The 22,403-nt window shown below is 40.6% G+C and overlaps 1 protein-coding gene across 3 annotated transcripts in view; it reads left to right on the top strand.

The window, feature by feature from the left end:
• LOC126483917 (asparagine synthetase [glutamine-hydrolyzing]) overlaps nt 1–22,403 on the top strand; it is a 229,300-nt gene that overhangs the window by 146,079 nt on the left and 60,818 nt on the right. For all 3 annotated transcript variants that reach the window (XR_007587788.1, XM_050107190.1, XM_050107191.1), the window contains exons 7-8: nt 3,192–3,369; nt 20,062–20,269. Coding sequence is in view for 2 of the 3 variants with exons in the window: in XM_050107190.1 (XP_049963147.1) it covers nt 3,192–3,369; nt 20,062–20,269 (386 nt within the window). In the remaining variant the exon portion in view is untranslated. The remainder of the gene's footprint in view (nt 1–3,191; nt 3,370–20,061; nt 20,270–22,403) is intronic.

The raw sequence follows: 22,403 nt of genomic DNA, 5'->3' as shown, positions 1-22,403 counted from the left end.
TGGAGAGCTAAAGCCTCTCTGATCTTGTTCAGGTAATTGGACCTATTTGTCACGTGTCAAAAGAGCTGAATCATGTGTCTGTTTCAAATGTATTAAGCCAGTTTCAGAAAAATAAAAATTTAGATGTCATATTGATGTCATTCTTTGTTGAGATCACTGTTAAAACTATTCAAATGTGATTGCAGGTTGTTTCCACAAACAGTATTTAAGAGTGTCTAACAGTAGCATTAGCAAAACTGATTTTTTTCTGGCAAGTCAAAATTTTGTGGAAAAGGCTCCTATTGGTTTCTCTGTTTCCTTCACAACTTTAATTGTACTGAGTCACAGAAAGCCCAAGTTCATCTGTTGGTTTCACTGTACGTGCAAGTACTACAGCAATATTTTTTCCCCTTTAGCATAATAGATCCTCTTTCATAGAAAAATGAAAGAAACAGCTTGCATTATAGCTAGTTCATTCTTTGTGACACTGTATGTACAATACATTGGCTGACTGATAAAAATAAGTATTTAATTATCAATGCTTTAGTATTTACTAATCACAGCTCAATGTTTAATCAGGAACTAAATTAAGATATAAATGATTAATGGAAAATCTCATATAACGATGTGAAACAAATACTAACAAAGAGATAGAGGGGCTGGCCAGTACTTACCTCAGCTCAGTAAAGCCGATAGATACACAAAAAACAGAACCGAAAATTTACGTTCCTAGCTTTCAGAACAAATGTACCTTCATCAGGGAGGAGAGAGGGGAAAGAAAGGGAAGAAGGGAAAGTGGGTTCAGTTACTCACAACCCAGGTTATGAAGCAATAGGGAAAGGAAAACAGGGAGGGAAGCAAGGATGGAGACATGGTTGCCAGAGGGAAGCCAAAGATATTCTACTGTAAGTACTGTGCCAGCTTCAAACCAAAGAGGATGCATAAAGAAGTAAATAGGTATATAGTATAAAGATAAACACAACTATGTAGGATGAAAAGATGTGTGAATGGCTAAAGAGGAAACGGAAAGAGGAGAGGACTGAAGAGTAAATGGGAGTGAGGTTGTTTAACGTAGGTTCAGTCCAGGGGGATGGCGGGATGAAAGGATATGTTGGAGTGCAAGTTCCCATCTCCGCAGTTCAGAGGGACTGGTGTTGGGTGGGAGAAGCCAAATGGCACATACGGTGTAGCAGGTTCCTAGGTTCCTAGAATTATGCTGGAGGGCATGCTCCGCTACTGGGTATTGGACATCTCCTAGGCGGACAGTTCGTCTGTGTCCGTTCATGCGCTCAGCCAGTTTAGTTGTTGTCATACCGATGTAAAAGGCTGTGCAGTGCAGGCATGTCAGCTGATAAATGACATGTGTAGTTTCACACGTGGCCCTGCCTTGAATTGTGCATGTTTTACCAGTAGCAGGGCTGGAGTAGGTGGTTGTGGGGGGATGCATGGGGCAGATTTTGCAGCGGGGCCGGTTACAGAGGTAGGAACCGCTGGGTAGAGAAGGTAGTCTGGGAATATTGTAGGGTTTAACAAGGATGTTACGGAGGTTAGGGGGGGGGGGGGGGGGGCGACAAAAGGCAACTCTGGGTGGTGTGGGGAGAATTTTGTCAAGGGATGATCTCATTTCAGGGGTTGACTTGAGAAAGTCATATCCCTGACGGAGTAATTTGTTGATGTATTCGAGGCCAGGATAATATTGTGTGACAAGAGGGATGCTCCTGTGTGGTCTGGGGGTAGGAACATTGTTGTTGGATGGGGAGGAATGTATTGCTCGGGAGATCTGTTTGTGGACAAGGTCTGTAACTTGACTGTCCACACCTCTGTCCATATCAAATGCGCAAACAAACAACAGTACCTTCACTTTGATAGTGGCCATCCATACCACATCAAACACTCCCTTCCCTACAGCCTAGGTATTTGTGGCAAACGTATCTGCTCCAGTGACGAATCCCTCAACAATTACACCAATAACCTGACCAGTGCTTTCCTCTCCCGCAACTATCCTGCAGACCTTGTCCACAAACAGATCTCCCGAGCAATACATTCCTCCCCATCCAACAACAATGTTCCTACCCCCAGACCACACAGAAGCATCCCTCTTGTCACCCAATATTATCCTGTCCTTGAATACATCAACAAATTACTCCGCCAGGGATATGACTTTCTCAAGTCAACCCCTGAAATGAGATCATCCCTTGACAAAATTCTCCCCACACCACCCAGAGTTGCCTTTCGTCGCCCCCCCCTAACCTCCGTAACATCCTTGTTAAACCCTACAGTATTCCCAGACTACCTTCTCTCCCCAGCGGTTCCTACCCCTGTAACCGACCCCGCTGCAAAATCTGCCCCATGCATCCCCCCACAACCACCTACTCCAGCCCTGCTACTGGTAAAACATGCACAATTCAAGGCAGGGCCATGTGTGAAACTACACATGTCATTTGTCAGCTGACATGCCTGCACTGCACAGCCTTTTACATCGGTATGACAACAACTAAACTGGCTGAGCGCATGAACAGACACAGATGAACTGTCCGCCTAGGAGATGTCCAATACCCAGTAGCGGAGCATGCCCTCCAGCATAATTCTAGGGACCTAGGAACCTGCTACACCGTATGTGCCATTTGGCTTCTCCCACCCAACACCAGTCCCTCTGAACTGCGGAGATGGGAACTTGCACTCCAGCACATCCTTTCATCCCGCCATCCCCCTGGACTGAACCTACGTTAAACAACCTCACTCCCATTTACTCTTCAGTCCTCTCCTCTTTCCGTTTCCTCTTTAGCCATTCACACATCTTTTCATCCTACATAGTTGTGTTTATCTTTATACTATATACCTATTTACTTCTGTATGCATCCTCTTTGGTTTGAAGCTGGCACAGTACTTACAGTAGAATATCTTTGGCTTCCCTCTGGCAACCATGTCTCCATCCTTGCTACCCTCCCTGTTTTCCTTTCCCTGTTGCTTCATAACCTGGGTTGTGAGTAACTGAACCCACTTTCCCTTCTTCCCTTTCTTTCCCCTCTCTCCTCCCTGATGAAGGTACATTTGTTCCGAAAGCTAGGAATGTAAATTTTTGGTTCTGTTTTTTGTGTATCTATCAGCTGTACTGAGCTGAGGTAAGTACTGGCCAGCCCCTCTATCTCTTTGTTAGTATTTGTTTCATAACTTAAGATATATTCATTTATCGTTAATCTCTTTTTGTTCAGACATTTTCTATAGGTATGGATAACAGTCCAGACATTATTTATGCAAGAAAAGTGGCTGAGTATCTGGGGACAGAGCACCATCAAGTCCTCTTTACCCCTGAGGATGTCAGACAAGTGCTGGATGATGTCATACATACTCTCGAGACCTTTGACATTACAACTATACGGGCTTCTGTGGGTGAGTCTTGCATTGCATACAGTGGTCAACAGCATTCATTCATTCATTCATTCATTTGCTTGCCATCATGAAGGACAGCATACATGGGTTGGAATTAATCAAGTTATATGTTAACAAAGAAAGAAAGAAATTTTTGACAAAATAATTTAATTGGATAGACAAAAATCTACTCACCAAGTGTTGGCAGAACACACACATAAAAGGAGGTTATAGTCAGGCAAGCTTTCAGTGACAGTAGCTCCTTCTTCAGGCAGAAGGGGTGAAGGAAAAGGACTGGAGATGTCTAGGAGAAGGGGTAGATTTCAGGGAAGTCAGCCAGAACTGTGGACCAGAGGAGACTTTCCGGATGGGATGAGTAGGAAAATCCGCCCCTTTTTCTAGACCCTTCTGCCTGAAGAAGGAGCCACTGGCTCTGAAAGCTTGCCTTATTATAACTTTCTTTTACGTGTATGTTCAGCTGCCACTTGGTGAGTAGATTATTTTATGTATCCAATTAAATTATTTTGTCAGTTATACATTAAGATGCAGAAGCAGAAACTGCAGTCTATTCCTGTAACAACAAATTATGTCTAGTACTAACATACTCAGACTGATAATTATGGGAATATCTTCTACATTACTTTATATACATGTATGTATAATAGAAGAAAAATAGCTACTTTGAAAAGAACCAAGCCTCTTCTCTTGTACACTCAGTCTGCTATTTGTATCTAAGCCTTTATTGAATTTTACTACTATCAGCTCTATATACCAGAAAGGGAATTTGATTTAATACAAACATTACGGTTACACTAAATTTGCATTGCAGAGTTCAAATAGTCTACTAAATTTTAGAAAGAATATCTAATGAAATATACAATCACTTTCATATTTTTTTTTATGCCCACTTTTGCACCAGAGTATAAACTCCATTCTGAACCCTGAAGAGGAGTGCATAGTCTATATGAAAATTATTTCTTCTTCTAGTATTGTGGTTGTGAATTAACTTTTGTTATTAACTGCAAGTACCATTAGGGAATGTACAGTCGTGTCCAAAACAGAAAACCATGAATGACTAGAGATAGGATGTTCATATTCACAGGACATGTGCATTAGTGTATTCTGCAGAAATAATTGGCATTTCAGTCACTCGGTTCATCATGTGTCCGTTGCCTAGAGGACACAGTCCACCATGGGCCCTGGTAACTTATTCCATGCATCATGGCATGAATTTCACCTGGTCCTTCTCCAAAACCCAAGCCACCTTCCTGGATGTTGATCTTCATCTTGTTGAAGCTCACATCCACACCTCTGTCCATATCAAACCCACAAACAAACAACAGTACCTTCACTTTGATAGCTGCCATCCTTTCCACATCAAACGCTCCCTTCCCTACAGCCTAGGTATTCGTGGCAAACGTATCTGCTCCAGTGACGAATCCCTCAACAACTACACCAATAACCTGACCAGTGCTTTCCTCTCCCGCAACTATCCTGCAGACCTTGTCCACAAACAGATTTCCCGAGCAATACATTCCTCCCCGTCCAACAACAATGTTCCTACCCCCAGACCACACAGAAGCATCCCCCTTGTCACCCAATATTATCCTGGCCTCGAAAACATCAACAAATTACTCCGCCTGGGATATGACTTTCTCAAGTCAACCCCTGAAATGAGATCATCCCTTGACAAAATTCTCCCCACACCACCCAGAGTTGCCTTTCGTCGCCCCCCTAACCTCCGTAACATCCTTGTTAAACCCTACAATATTCCCAGACTACCTTCTCTACCCAGCGGTTCCTACCCCTGTAACCGACCCCGCTGCAAAACCTGCCCCATGCATCCCCCCACAACCACCTACTCCAGCCCCGCTACTGGTAAAACATACACAATTCAAGGCAGGGCTACGTGTGAAACTACACATGTCATTTATCAACTGACATGCCTGCACTGCACAGCCTTTTACATCGGCATGACAACAACCAAACTGGCTGAGCGCATGAACGGACACAGACGAACTGTCCGCCTAGGAGATGCCCAATACCCAGTAGCGGAGCATGCCCTCCAGCATAATTCTAGGGACCTAGGAACCTGCTACACCGTATGTGCCATTTGGCTTCTCCCACCCAACTCCAGTCCCTCTGAACTGCGGAGATGGGAACTTGCACTCCAACATATCCTTTCATCCCGCCATCCCCCTGGACTGAACCTACGTTAAACAACCTCACTCCAATTCACTCTTCAGTCTTCTCCTCTTTCCCTTTCCTCTTTAGCCATTCACGCATCTTTTCATCCTACATAGTTGTGTTTATCTTTATACTGTATACCTCTTTACTTCTGTATGCATCCTCTTTGGTTTGAAGCTGGCACAGTACTTACAGTAGAATATCTTTGGCTTCCCTCTGACAACCATGCCTCCATCCTTGCTACCCTCCCTGTTTACCTTTCCCTGTTGCCTCATAACCTGGGTTGTGAGTAACTGAATCCACTTTCCCTTCTTCCCTTTTTTCCCCTCTCTCCTCCCTGATGAAGGAACAAAGTTCCGAAAGCTAGGAATGTAAATTTTCAGTTCTGTTTTATGTGTATCTATCGGCTGTACTGAGCTGAGGTAAGTACTGGCCAGCCCCTCTATCTCTTTGTTAGTATTTGTTTCACATCTTATATGAGATTTTCCATTAATTATTTAGATTTCCTTAATCTTTCTTCTAAGATAAGTCGTAAGGTCAGTATTGCCTCACGTGTTCCAGTGTTTCTACGGAATCCAAACTGATCTCCCCTGAGGTTGGCCTCTACTAGTTTTTCCATTCGTCTGTAAAGAATTCGTGTTAGTATTTTGCAGCTGTGACTTATTAAGCTGATAGTTCGGTAATTTTCACATCTGTCAACACCTGCTTTCTTTGGGATTGGAATTATTATATTCTTCTTGAAGTCTGAGGGTATTTCGCCTGTTTCATACATCTTGCTCACCAGATGGTAGAGTTTTGTCAGGACTGGCTCTCCCACGGCCGTCAGTAGTTCCAATGGAATATTGTCTACTCCGGGGGCCTTGTTTCGACTCAGGTCTTTCAGTGCTCTGTCAAACTCTTCACGCAGTATCATATCTCCCATTTCATCTTCATCTACATCCTCTTCCATTTCCATAATATTGTCCTCAAGTACATCGCCCTTGTATAGACCCTCTATATACTCCTTCCACCTTTCTGCTTTCCCTTCTTTGCTTAGAACTGGGTTTCCATCTGAGCTCTTGATATTCATACAAGTCGTTCTCTTATCTCCAAAGGTCTCTTTAATTTTCCTGTAGGCGGTATCTATCTTACCCCTAGTGAGATAGGCCTCTACATCCTTACATTTGTCCTCTAGCCATCCCTGCTTAGCCATTTTGCACTTCCTGTCGATCTCATTTTTGAGACGTTTGTATTCCTTTTTGCCTGTTTCACTTACTGCATTTTTATATTTTCTCCTTTCATCAATTAAATTCAATATTTCTTCTGTTACCCAAGGATTTCTACTAGCCCTCATCTTTTTACCTACTTGATCCTCTGCTGCCTTCACTACTTCATCCCTCAAAGCTACCCATTCTTCTTCTACTGTATTTATTTCCCCCATTCCTGTCAATTGCTCCCTTATGCTCTCCCTGAATCTCTGTACAACCTCTGGTTCTTTTAGTTTATCCAGGTCCCATCTCCTTAAATTCCCACCTTTTTGCAGTTTCTTCAGTTTTAATCTACAGGTCATAACCAATAGATTGTGGTCAGAGTCCACATCTGCCCCTGGAAATGTCTTACAATTTAAAACCTGGTTCCTAAATCTCTGTCTTACCATTATATAATCTATCTGATACCTTTTAGTATCTCCAGGGTTCTTCCATGTATACAACCTTCTTTCATGATTCTTAAACCAAGTGTTAGTTATGATTATGTTGTGCTCTGTGCAAAATTCGACCAGGCGGCTTCCTCTTTCATTTCTGTCCCCCAATCCATATTCACCTACTATGTTTCCTTCTCTCCCTTTTCCCACACTCGAATTCCAGTCACCCATGACTATTAAATTTTCGTCTCCCTTCACAATCTGAATAATTTCTTTTATTTCATCATACATTTCTTCAATTTCTTCGTCATCTGCAGAGCTAGTTGGCATATAAACTTGTACTACTGTAGTAGGCGTGGGCTTCGTATCTATCTTGGCCACAATAATGCGTTCACTATGCTGTTTGTAGTAGCTTACCCGCATTCCTATTTTCCTATTCATTATTAAACCTACTCCTGCATTACCCCTATTTGATTTTGTGTTTATAACCCTGTAGTCACCTGACCAGAAGTCTTGTTCCTCCTGCCACCGAACTTCACTAATTCCCACTATATCTAACTTCAACCTATCCATTTCCCTTTTTAAATTTTCTAACCTACCTGCCCGATTAAGGGATCTGACATTCCACGCTCCGATCCATAGAACGCCAGTTTTCTTTCTCCTGATAACGACATCCTCTTGAGTAGTCCCCGCCCGGAGATCCGAATGGGGGACTATTTTACCTCCGGAATATTTTACCCAAGAGGACGCCATCATCATGTAATCATACAGTAAAGCTGCATGCCCTCGGGAAAAATTACGGCTGTAGTTTCCCCTTGCTTTCAGCCGTTCGCAGTACCAGCACAGCAAGGCCGTTTTGGTTATTGTTACAAGGCCAGATAAGTCAATCATCCAGACTGTTGCCCTTGCAACTACTGAAAAGGCTGCTGCCCCTCTTCAGGAACCACACGTTTGTCTGGCCTCTCAACAGATACCCCTCCGTTGTGGTTGCACCTACGGTACGGCTATCTGTATCGCTGAGGCACGCAAGCCTCCCCACTAACAGCAAGGTCCATGGTTCATGGGGGTGAGGACATGTTTCTGCATATTCTTCAAAGGTTAGCAGAGAAGTGGACAATGTGCACGTAACCCACACCATAATAAATGGTGACAAACTGTCACCCATTATAGTGTATAATGTGTTACACTGTTCTGCTGTTGCACCATAGAACCATCTTGTTGTGTTCTACTGCCTTAGGTGAACCATTCCGCACACACACATTGCACCACTGTAACACTTTGTCCCACACAAGCAGCAATTTTCTGGTTGGATGCATCATATTCTCTCATGTCAATTATGTGCCCTCTTTCAGACTGACTGATTTTACGGCACGGTTCATGCATACATCTGCAAGACGTCATATACATCTGCTCAAATCACACTGATCCATTACTTTCAGTTTACAGCAACAATGAGAGCCACAAGCACATTTTACCACATGTAGTGTTGCTGTGCGATATCGATGTTGACCCTAAACCCATGTACTGACACAGTTCAAATGCTAATAATTTCTGCAGAACATACTAATGTACTTGTCCTGTGAATATGAATGTCCTATCTCTAGTTGTTCGAGGTGTTCTGTGTTTTCTGAATATGAGTGTATGTATTGCATGGAAGTGTCACTGAAGAGGCTTCTGCAAGGGGTTTGATTGTCAGACTTCCACAAAATTCTTATTCCATCCTCCGTAGGATAAATACTTTTTCTACCTTAAGTGCATAGTCTCAAGAAGTTTATGCCATAGGACAGTATTGTGTGAAAATATGCAAAATATGTTAGCAATCCTGTTTCCAGGTCAGCATGGTGAGAAAGATTTCTCAGTGCAAAGTAGGCAGAATTGAACTTTTTGGTTGAATTATCCATAATCTAGTATAAGCATAATTTATTATCCATCCAGATGCCTGGGGACTTCACACATAGAACCTCATTCAGCATTTGCCCATTGATCTCTAGTTGCGGTACTTGCAAGTAATTTTTATTTGTTTTAAATTTCATAATATATATTTTTGTAAGATTAAGGGTAAAGCTGTTTCCTGTGAACCAGTAGTGAATCTGTTCCTCTATTCTCCTGTCTGAGTCTGGTATGGATGTGTTTGTGCCATTTATCAGTGTACTTGTGTCATCAGTATACATCACAGCTTTTTTAAGGGTTCTGCAATATCCTGAGTAAATCATTTGTACAGTCAAGATGAAGAGGGGGCCAAGTATAGAACTTTGTGGGGTACCATGATTAATGTCTCTCTTCTCTGAATTTAGTCTAATTCCTGTTATTTCATATGTTAAGTGACCCTCTGTTTTTTAGTGTCAAGATATGACTCCATCCATGCAAAAAGAAATGTCTTTAATGTCATAACATTTTTGATTCCCCAAATATAATATTATCATCTGTACAGTAGAAGGCCTTGGCAAGATCACAAAAAAATGCCATCATGGTAATTTTTCTTGTTTACTTGTAAGAGAACTGAGTTTGTGAGAGCTTATATTGTGTCCTCAGCAGAGAAGCCTTATAGAAACCAAGGTTATTCTCCAAAAGGTGACTCAATATTCTGTTGTAACCTCCTTCTCAAAGATCTTGGAGCATCTGGGGAGGAGTGATATGGACATATATTTAAAGGTTAGTTGCTTATCTCCATTTATGTAAATGGGGGTTACTACTACATGCTTCAGCCTTTACAGAATTAAACCCTGACTCCATGATGGATTATTAATGTAATTCATTGGGCTGCTGCTGACACAGCATAAGAGTTTAGTACTTTGGCTGAAATAGTATTTTTATGATCTCTCTAACAGTTGAGCTGGCAAAACTGAAGTACGATGGTAGAGCATTTGGTGCTTAGATAAGCAAGTGTAATAGATCTGTTTTCAATAGACTGTTCCTTGTCTTATTGTTTTTGGTTACTGATAGGAAGAATTCATCAAATTTAATATGCAATTATTTGAATTTAATATTATCTGTCTCTTCCACACTCTGTTAATCCATGATTTCATACCAGCCTTGTCCATCCAATCCTTGTCATGTCTATGAACAGATACACCTGGTGATATATCAGATGGTTTTGGCATTGTTTTGCACTTGAAAATGATCATTAGATAAGTTTAGTACTGTCAGCAGAGCATGAAAAGACTCAGTGTAGTCCATATTTTCATGTCCACTTGTTTCTATAGTCAAACAATGGAAAATCCAGGATGGAATGTAAGAAGCGTGGTTTCAGTTGCGTGAGACTGCAGACGTGTGTGTGTGTGTGTGTGTGTGTGTGTGTGTGTATTGTTGACAAAGGCCTTAATGGCCAAAAGCTATAATTGTGTGAATATTTTTGTTGTGCGTATCATGACTCAGTATCTCCACTATATGTTTCTATAGTCACAGTTTTAGCACCTTTCATGGCAACGGTTCTGACACTTGGCACATCAGATGTCAGAGGAGTTTCATCCAGATTCACTATTTGGCTTACAAGGAGAGGCCGTCTACTCGTCATCGCTGAATTCATCCAAATAAATGGTACATGTAGGGCTTGGTGAGACATGAAAGTGCCAAAAGTGGGAAATTTAGATAGCCAAGCATTTAGGAAATGAAAGGAATTTTGATTTGGAATTATGAACATGAGCACCTTATCAGTTGTCCCTGTGACAAAATGTTTAGGAAGCGGTGTTTGGCTCAGCAGTAAGAGAATGGATTCGTATTGAAAGGCTCATGGGTTCAACTCCACCCAGCGGCAAATATTTTTGTGCTCATTGGCAAATATACAATGAACTGCTCCAAGATGAAGATGGATTGCCTACGTGCAGTATCAAAGTAATACCACTCCAAATGTATGCCACTAGTGCAACCCTGCGATGTATCTTTTTATCATCAGCTAAAAAACCTAATAAAATTGTCAAAACTGCACTTACCTCATTGAGAAAGAAGAAGAAATCACTTCCTGAGAAGCTTGCATCAAACTACATTTCATTATACATCACCAGCTATCCTTGCAGTTATTCAGTGACATGCTGCATTACACATGGTTCACTGCTGGACTGTGTGATGAAGGAAGCTGTCTTCAGAATGTCATTCAAGTTTGTTTTTCTATGGAGACATTAAAATAATCACGTCACAGCAAAAAGGTGGCATTTATAATGTGCACAAGATGCGGTCAGAATTATTCCTTCCCCTATTTCTTTGCTGAGTATCAACCCAGTACATGTAATTGATCAATTGCAAAAGAATGGAAGAATCGATTTACATCTACATCCATACTCCGCAAGCCAACTGACAGTGTGTGGTGGAGGGTACCTGGAGTACCTCTATCGGTTCTCCCTTCTATTCCAGTCTCGTATTGTTCCCGTGTACACATTAACTACCATCCCTTTTTAAATGTTTGCAGTCCCGCATTTCATTCTATGCCTATACTTTTTGTGCTTTTATAAATTAATAAAATAACATATATGATTTTGCAGTTAACTGTGATGTCAGTAGTGTACGCATTGCCAAGGAGCACAAAAATATTTACCACCAGGCAGAGTCAAACCTGTGGCCCTTTCAATGCAAATCCGATCTCTTACTGCTGAACCAAACATCGCTTCCTAAACACACTGTTACAGGCATAATTGATGAGGTGCACATGGTGATAGAGCTGTATCAAAATTCCTTTTATTTCATTACGCTTGGACATTTTTAGTTTTAGCCAATCAGTCCTCTATTTGCACATTTAATCTTCCTCACTTGTTTTCAGTTCTTCTTTACTAACCCGCCAATCAGAAATAGTTCTTTCTGTTGGTGGAGTGCCAAAGTGCCGGTCAAGTGCTCTGTTTCCATGTTCTTCTGCATATGATATTACTTTCAGTGTGTAGCCTGCATCACATTAATACCTTTTATATTTTTCCATTACAAAACTAACTACTAACAAAAATATTGTACTTACCGATAACACAAATCACTTTTAATTCAAGTTCGCTGGCACCGTAGACTGCAATTATGTATCGTAGGCTAGACAGTGTTCTGGGTTTGTGATAGCAGGGTGGGAGGGAGACAGTGTTAGCAACTTTTTGAATCCCCGCAGCTCGTGTTTGTCGTATTGGTGCAGTGCTACTGCCAGTTGAATCCAGAATCCAATGTTGCCAGGTAGAGATAGGTTTCCCATGGCATCAAATATACAGCAGTTTTTAAGACTTTTGGGAATTTTAAATCAAACACTGGACATTTTATATTAATTTTGGGGATAATATGTACCTGAATTCTGAAGGCAATTTTTTGAAGAAAAAAGTGCCTCTTATAGTCCGTTAAATATGGTACTTTAGTTTGCGTGTCTGGGCAAAAACATCTAAACTTCCTTCACCCAAAACTCTGTTGCTTTAATGGCCTTGTCAGAGCACAAAAATAGATCATCTGCGGTGCAAAGGAACCCCATCCATGGGCACATGAACAAATCTTCAATCATCTGTGTGTCTCCACATTCACACTGATCATCTTCAGAGTAGCCCCACTTAACCATGTTTGCTTTGCATTTTGTGACTCCTTTTCTTAATCTATTCACTGCTCTCCATTTACTGTACAGTAGTTGCTGCCATTTTGTGTTTCCTCTTTGGGGTGCAGGTTTGTATTGTACAGAGAGTTCAACCATAAAGATAGGGGGTGGGTCTCGGATTGGCCTTCTAACAGTACTGCCCATTGAATAAAGCTCTTCCTCGACTTAAGACAAGTTGGAACTGTTTAGTGGTCATACATTATGTGCCATGGGTCAATTTACCACTTTTTTGTCTCTATTTCACTGGCTATTTTGCATCTCATATTTGGTGGTGCTATGGCTGCAAGTTGATAAGTTTTGTGGACAGGTGTAGGCCTCAGGCACCTGGTGATAATACTGACAATCTCCTTTAAAGTGACATCTAATTGTGTGGACTGGCAACACACCTCTTTTATTGGTGCCACCTATTCTCTGGCTGCAAAACAGAGTCCCATTGCTAATGATTGAAGAACTTCAGGTTGTGCTCCACATGCTGAACCAGTCAGTTTACTTATAATAGTGTTTCTTGCACATATTTTCCCATTTAGATCAATTCAGCATTTTTTAAATAACAATGTATGGTCTAGGGTGACTACCAAGTATTTTGGTTTGGTGCAGTGTTGTAGTTTAATTCCTCTTCATTGTATTTCCAACTGTCTTGAAGGTGTTACATTGCGCAAGTTGAATGTGCATACTTGCATTTTTTCTGGGTTAGGTTGTAGGTGATTTCCTGCAAGGTATGAAACGCCTCTCACAATTTTCTTTCAACCTCTTCTTCTTCTTCTTCATCTTCTTCTTCTTCTTCTTCTTCTTCTTCTTCCTTCTTGAGCAGTAATGGCAGTGTTGTTTGCTTGTATGAATCTCTATTTCCAGCTGGTCATTTGTGTGCATATTGTACAAAAGAGGAGAAAGAACACTTTCTTGTGATAAGCCATTCTTTTTGTTTCTTCATCAGCTTTTCTTTCCTTGGAGGATTACATTGAATCTTTGATTCTGCAATGGGTGCCTCTTAATGTGTAAATCAGTTGAATATCCTTTGTTATTTCGTGGACTTTTGTGAGGAGTAGTTGGTGGTTTGCTGTATTGTGTGCAGAAGAAAGGCCAACAGAGACAGCAGCAGTTGTCAGTTTCACTTCAAAACTGTCTTCAGTGTGCTGAGTCAAATTTAGTAGTTAACTACAGCGTGCTTTCCCTGGCCTGAATCCAATGTGTTCAGGGGTAAGTTTTGTATCGATTTTGGTTGCTGTTCTTGACAGAATTATTCTTTTAAGTAACTTGTGTATGAGGCTGGATAAGGAAATAGGACAGAAACTTTTTGGTCCAATCTGCTGTTTACCAGGCTTTAGTAATGCTATTACTTGTACTTTTCTCCACCATTTGGGATTCTGAAATGTTTCCAAACATCTGTTCATCATCCTCACTAGCCATTCATTAGCTTTTGGATCAGACTGCTTTATTTGTTCAGTTTGCGTACCACCAGGGCCTGCAGCTTTATTTTCTTTCAGTTCTTGCATTGCTCTTCCAATTTCTTCAAGTGAGAATAGAGTTTCTAGAGATTCATTCTCTCCTCCTACATTTTGTTTGTGATTCAACCTAGTCATCTTCTGTCTTGTCTTGCCATTCAGGACAGTTGGTGAGCAATCTGGTTCAGAGTGATATTTGTACTCAATGCCCATAGGATCATTGCTAAGTTTTTTATCAGCATTGACACTGTTCAACTGTTCTGTTTCATGTCCAGGTTGCATTGTGATTTAGCCCGTATCTTCCTACTTTGTTCAGCTATGTTCCTTCTCACACTTTAAGTGTATCTGCTTTGAAAGGATCTGCATTTTACTTGCTACGATAGTCGCTCAAGAGATCTTGTGAGCATGTTTCAGTGCCAGATGCTATAAATTGCCATTACTGTGTTATTGGGATTTTGTATTTTTTGTTCATATAGTTATTGCATTTTTCATGACCCCGTGAATCATTTTAAAGTACTGCTTGTAGAACACAGTCCTTCTCACACTTGATGAGAGCTAGTCATAAATAATACTCTCTCTCCCTGCTACAAGGTACATTGATCCCAGATGTTAGGTACTTTTTTCTAGGTTTTCATTGTAATTTTCCCTGACTCATAGTAAAGAAAAACTGTGCGTATGCTGTTGTAAGAATATTTTTAAGGAAGGCTTAAATTTTTCATCTCCTGTTTGTCCTTGAAAAACTTCTTCTCATTGAAAATCTTGCATATTTTTCCTAAATAGTGTGAGTGAGCCAGCATTTATTATTTTAGTTAAACCACAGTGCTTTACCAACTATCATTTGACCACCATAGTCAGCTGTACTATTTACTGTGTGGTTCACATTTACATCCCGAAAGACTGTTGAATATAGAAATAAATTAGTAATCACTGTGCACTATATGCTACTATTCTTGGTGGGAATGTTGCAGCAGGGATTAAACCAAAGCCTGACATCAGCAACTCAAATTACCCTATAACAGACTTACCGCAGAGGAAATTAATGTGTAAATCTTTGCATACAATCACTTTCAAGTTATTTCTGCTAAGTCTAGTATCCTTCGGAGTTGTTTAATGAAGTTAAAATGTTTGCTGTCGTGAATGTGTAACTTATCAGTAACATTATCTTGTATATTTCAAAGTCTTACTGAGTACCTTGCTACACTACTGGCCATTAAAATTGCTACACAAAGAAGAAATGCAGATGATAAACGGGTATTCATTGGACAAATATATTATACTAGAACTGACATGTGATTACATTTTCACAAAATTTGGTGCATAGATCCTGATAAATCATTACCCAGAACAACCACCTCTGGCCATAATAACAGCCTTGATACGCCTGGGCATTGAGTCAAACAGAGCTTGGATGGCGTGTACAGGTACAGCTGCCCATGCACCACAGTTCATACAGAGTAGCGACTGGCGTATTGTGACAAGCCAGTTGCTCAGCCACCATTGACCAGACTTTTCAATTGGTGAGAGATCTGGAGAATGTGCTGGCCAGGGCAGCAGCCGAACATTTTCTGTATCCAGAAAGGCCCGTACAGGACCTGCAACATGCGGTCGTGCATTATGCTGCTGAAATGTAGGGTTTTGCAGGGATCGAATGAACGGTAGAGCCATGGGTCGTAACACATCTGAAATGTAACGTCCACCGTTCAAAGTGCTGTCAATGCGAACAAGAGGCGACCGAGACGTGTAGCCAATGGCACCCCATACCATCATTCTGGGTTATACGCCGGTATGGCGATGACAAATGCACGCTTCCAATGTGCGTTCACCGCGATGTCGCCAAACACGGATGCGACCATCATGATGCTGTAAACAGAACCTGGATTCATCTGAAGAAATGACGTTTTGCCATTTGTGCACCCAGGTTCGTCGTTGAGTACACCATTGCAGGCACTCCTGTCTGTAATGCAGCATCAAGGGTACCGCAGCCATGGTCTCCGAGCTGATAGTCCATGCTGCTGCAAACGTTGTCCAACTGTTCGTGCAGATGGTTGTTGTCTTGCAAACGTCCCCATCTTTTGACTCAGGGATCGAGACGTGGCTGCACGATCCGTTACAGCCATGCAGATAAGATGCCTGTCATCTCGACTACTAGTGATACGAGTCCATTGGGATCCAGCATGGCGTTCCTTATTACCCTCCTGAAACCACCGATTCCATATTCTGCTAACAGTCATTGGATGTCGACCAACGCGAGCAGCAATGTCGCGATACGATAAACCGGAATTGCGATATGCTACAATCCGACCTTTATCAAAGTCGGAAACGTGATGGAACGCATTTCTCCTCTTTACATGAGGCATCACAACAACGTTTCACCAGGCAACGCTGGTCAACCGCTGTTTGTGTATGAGAAATCAGTTGGAAACTTTCCTCATGTCAGCATGTTGTAGGTGTCGCCACTGGCGCCAACCTTGTGTGAATGCTCTGAAAAGCTAAGCATTTGCATATCACAGCATCTTCTTCCTGTTGGTTAAATTTCTTGTATGTAGCACGTCATCTTCGTGGTATAGCAATTTTAATTGCCAGTAGTGTTAAAAAAAAAAAAAGCACTTCAGGGCAGTATGTCCTTACATCTATGATATGATACTTTATTTCACTTTATTTGTGCATAGCCACTCCCCCTTTCATCATTTTTCACTTAAAATAATGTGTTATTAACTTGTATCTGTCTAGGTGCATCCATTCAATTTATTCAACTTTCATATGAGTTCTATTACGCACAGAACATCCATAGACATACCATCAGATTTTTTAATTTCCTGTAATGACATGAGAAACTCACATTTATTTTCAAACAAGCTTCTTATGCTTTGATGGAAAAGTTCAAAGGTGTTTTATGTGATTCTTACCCTTTGTGCTGTCAGAGCTGCTATTCACCACTGATTGTTGTAACTGTGTCTACAGTTAATCAGCAGCTCTGTCTTTTGAAAGCATTTACCCTAAAAATGGCATAGTGAAATTATTGAAAATCACAGACAGTGAGCAGACAGAACTCTGTTTACATTTTGAATGCTTCTGGAAAGTAGCTGTGTGAGTGACCTCTTACTGGAAACATTCAGATATAGACCATGCAGTTTGTCATGTGACTGTTTGAGGAATGACTCGTTGATCACACTGATCTTTGATGTCCCTCAAAAAAATCGTCAGAACACTAAACACTAAATGAAAATGTGACAATAATGACCTTAAACTAAGACTGAATGAACCTTGATTGAACTGAGGAACCATGTTAGATGGTACTGTGGCTAGCATGCCGGCCTTGCATTTGGGATGACAAAGATTCAAATCTGGATCTGGCCATCCTGATTTAGGTTTTCCCTGATTTCATTAAATAGCTCCAGGCAACTGCCAGGAGGGTTGCTTAGATAGGACATGGCCGGTTTCCTTCCTTGTCCTTGAAACAATCTGAACTTGTGCTTCATTTCTAATTATCTCAGTGCTGAAGGTGTGTTAAACCCCAAGCTTCCTTCCTTACTTCTTTGAACTGAGAATGTTTCAAAATTAAGTCTAAGGCCTTGCAGTCACTACTGTCATCATTTTTATAGTCTTTTAACAGCTAGTATGTATCAAGCTTTGTTAACTTTTTATCTTGTAGTTAATTTACCATAGATGAATAATTTTTCAAAAGATAATATGTCAAATAAGTCAACAGTCTTCATTAAATTCCTTGACATAAATTATATTATAAAGTATTTTTGCTAATATAAATACAAGAGCTTTTGCATATGGTTTACTTGTTGTTTTTCTTTTATGAAATTTTGTACTACTTTTACAATTTGATGAATGTTTTCAATTACACTTTCCACCCAAAAAGATCTAAGACTGATTTTATTTTTAGTGTAAGGGATGTCAGCACAAGGTGGCTCCTTGAACTAACCACTGTAAACAACAGATGTGCATTCAACTAGTCTGCTGTGAACAGGTAGTGTTAAGCAGTGGACGTGCAACTGTAGTGTGACAACATTGTTGTGTTGCAAATTGCAAAGAAGCAACATAATTAAATCAAGTGTTCAAAACATTCTCCATAATGTTTTGAAGAAGAGAAAAGTGTGTGCAAAGTATATGCCACACATCTTCACTCCTGAACAAAAACAATGATAGTTGGACATCTGGCTTAACAAGGTTAAATTACAAAATGCAGATGCACATGCACATGTGCCAGTAGCAGTTGCAAGTTCTGCAGTGACATGCCTAGGAGTGAGATTTCAGTTTCTTTTCACCACTAGGGTGACATATCAATTCTCTAGTAGTGTCGCAGTCCATCTATGACCACTGGCAAGCTTTTGCATAGCATTTCAACCTCCAGTTGCCTTCTTTAATTGCAAGATGACACTTTCAAACACAGCCATTACTGCTGCCACAGTAGTGATACTTTGAATGGCTTTGAGCCCTCCAACTGCTCATTCATGGCTATAAGTACACAAATGATGTCTTGCAGACATGTTGCCATACCATACGGCCTGTTGAATCCATACAGAGTGTCCATGCACAGCCTTTGCTGCTGTTAACACATCTGCCGTCTACATTTCCTTTTACTATCTTTGGTCGGGTGTTCTGTAGTAATTGTTGGCTGTTTTGTAGCAGTTTGCTGTTTTTTCATAGCAAGTGTCAGATGTTCCTTAGCAGTTATCAAGCTATGTAATATTCTGAATGACAGTTCTTTATTAAACCATCATACTGTTGGTAAATACAGGGATGATATAAATGATTAATTCTTTTTCAGAGATCTATATTTTCTAAAGTATTACGTGTGTAAATGCGATTGTTGTACGAATAAAACAATTAACTCACCAAATTTTCATTTTGGTGTGTAAAAATGTTCTAAGGTTGTGGCTGTTGTCAGAGACGCATGGTGACAAGACAGTATAAGAAAACCACATCAATTTTTGCTACTGTCATATACAATGTGGAATTCTGAATAGTTTCGTAGGCAAGTCGTCTGTTTGTGAAAACAGCAATCCTCAATCTAATCAGCTTCAAGCACACAGGTAAACACATGAACCGTCTGAAGTTGCCCCCACTCCCAGCTGCAATAATATGATGGTGGACTAATACATGCAAGTGGTAGTCAATGTCCTTTTATACGCTATGGAGCAACATCCTGTCAGTTTGTCATCTCAGCAGCATTGATGTGTTCTCTGAGCATGTTCAGTGTTCTTGGCAGCAGGGGGGGGGGGGGGGGGGTGTTCATAATATGGTCTGTGCAAGTCGCACTCAAAGGAAAATGAGACATTACATCAGGCAACCTGGGGGAGGGGCGGAGCAAGGAACAGAGCCACATCATCTTCGACACTACACCCAATCCAATGATGTGGATGTTTGAGCAAAATCGATGCTCCAAGGGGATGGGCGAGTGGGGGGTGGGTCTGTCAATGCACAATGCTCTATTTGTATGGCAGTTATTTTCCATAATTACTTCTGAATGAACTGTTATAACAGATAAACATCTTGCATATTCCAACTCACAAATTCTTTTCTTCCTTGTCACCATTTTCTCAAGGCATTGCACTCTTAAAGCCAACTGGTGGGCACAATGCAAGCTTGGTGGGTTTACAGTTCTATTCATCCATCAATCATATTCGTACACGTAATACTTAGCAAATCATTTATAGTAGCCTACACTTTGTATGAAATTCAAACATGTGTCATAGCAAGCCAAAGAGGTCTGTAATATATTTCATATCTGGGTTTTTTGTTATTCATGATTAGGCAGGGTTTCATTTGCTGTTTATTAGCAAAGTCTAGTGATGCTAAGCAAGCTCCATTCATATGTTACTGTATGATATGACATGGATGATTGCAGTACTAGGAAGTATAGAGAGAACAGAGATTTTTTTTTTACATAGACATTAATCTTATTACAGGTATGTATCTAATAGCACGATACATAAAGGCTCATACTGATTCTACTGTAATATTCAGTGGGGAGGGTGCAGATGAGTTGTGTGAAGGATATATATACTTCAGGGATGCTCCAGATGCTCAGGCAGGTGCTGAAGAGAGCTTGCGCCTGTTGAAAGATATTTATCTTTATGATGGACTTCGTGTGGATCGTACTTTAGCAGCATTTTGGTAAGTTTTGCAGTGTATATTTGATATAATTTTTGTATTTTAGTTCAGCAGATCCAAATTATGGTATGGCTGTTAAAAAGTGTATTGAAATAAACATATGATTGTGCAACATCAACATTTTGAAAATCAGCAGACAAGGAAACAGGAAATAGTGATGTCCCAAAAGGCAACATAAGAATCCATTAACATTTCAGCTGTGTTTAGTCATTGCCTGTCATGGTAGCTGAATGATTAGTGACTCTGCCGTTCAAACAGAAGGACCCCAGGTTTGGTTCCTGGTACCTCCTCAGATTTTTTCTTAGGTAGGGAGGTCTGATACAGGGTCCACTTACCCCTTGAGAGGCCAGATGAGGAGCTACATGAATAAAGAAGCAGCGAAATTATCAGGGTTCATCTACTGACAATAGAGGCTGGAGGGTTTGGTGACATGCTGATCACGTGTTTCATGATCATAGATCACTCCTCGTTCTGCCATATAGGCAGCAGTTGGCCAGTCAGAACAGACATAAGGCCTAATCCAGGAGTATGATATTGCAGTGCCTGTGTTATTCTGTTTATGATGCTTAATTCCTTTGGACATGCATACATGTCCAAAGGAACTGTGTTGACTACATTTAATGTAATTGAGGGTAGTGTTGGTGGTTATTTAGAGAGGTAGTGCTTCAAACATTTAAAAGGAAGGTACAGACAGGTGCAGCAAAGGAGTTCAAAACAAGATGTGGTGGAGACTGTGTTATAACTGGCATCTCTTAATTAAAATGTGCAACCCTTTTGTGTCTTTGATATTACTCAGTGATATTCAGTACACAGTCAAACGTGACCCTGCTTACAATGATTGTTCCTTTCTTCATAGCACTTGTATTTACTTTTGTGACCACAGACCCTGTCCTTACTCTGGGATTAGTTGAAGACTGTTCTTGACTTAATATTTATAGGAAGCTTATTCCTTTTAATCATTATAGAAAGTTCACTCTCTGGCTGTCCAAAATGTTTACATGTGACCACTAGAAAAGTACCACCACTTTCTGAAATACATTATTATAAAAGATAGCTAGTGTATCATCCTGCACTTGAGGATGAATCATGATCTACTCTACCGTATCTTCCTTCATCGTCGGCATTGTCGTTGTTGCCGTGAAGCACCGTTATACCAAGTGGAGAGGCGTGTCGATCTTAGAGCATGAGATATGGTAACCTTAAGTCATTGACAACACACAACGGTCACGGTAGCACCTGATTCCAGAATAGCTGCAGTAGTTAGGATCTACGAACTACCCCCTCTTGACCAGGTCCCCAAAACTTAACTCGTAACGAGGTCCCTTCGAAGCAAATTGTCATAAAGATCATCTATAAAGGCTTCGTACAATGATAAGAAATGTTACAGTTTATGGCATAATAACAGATACAGCCAAACTGCCTTGTTTCTTCTGTTTTATTTAACGTAACTTTGTTCACAGTTTTATTTTGCATTCACCACTCATTCACACCCTGATGTGGGGTATATGCGAGTGCGTGAACCCTAACTCCCAAGTTCCATAAAACCCTTTTATGAACAGTTTTGGTTGCTCGACACCAACAGTCAATGATAATGATACAGTATTTTGTTATTGACTCTTCTAGTTTAGCCACCACCCTCCACGAATGTTTGTTAGGTGTAAGACAATTACACACTTTTCTATCCAATCTGCTATTATTAAGAGTTCACATAAAAGTTAACATTTTTCTTCTTCTCATAAATTGGAGCCCGCTCTCCGCGATATAATTAAAAAAAAAACAGTCTCAGTACCATGTCCCTCGTGAGATGCATTAAGATTTATCCCAGAATTGACCGCCCTGTAGGTGTACTCAATTTAATGACCACACTTCACTATCTGCAATTTCGCGTAACTAATTGTCCTTTTGTTACTCTGATCGTGTACCGTAGTTATTTTAAACTCGCCCCTACATTTTTTTACAACACACAATTAGCACTTCTTTACTTGTTTATTTCTAAGAGTAAATGAAAAAATGACGCCGCATCATCGGCTTCGTCGATATAAAGCAAAACACCTCAATATGCCCAATTTTACCTCTTCTTATAGGATCGGCTACCTTACTCATTGATTTACTACATATTATTTCCAATAACACTAAA

This window comes from Schistocerca serialis, chromosome 6 (assembly GCF_023864345.2).
Source record: "Schistocerca serialis cubense isolate TAMUIC-IGC-003099 chromosome 6, iqSchSeri2.2, whole genome shotgun sequence".
NCBI classification, from domain to species: domain Eukaryota; kingdom Metazoa; phylum Arthropoda; class Insecta; order Orthoptera; family Acrididae; genus Schistocerca; species Schistocerca serialis.
The sequence above is the reverse complement of the archived record's forward strand: the minus strand, read 5'-3'. Positions and strand labels throughout refer to the sequence as shown.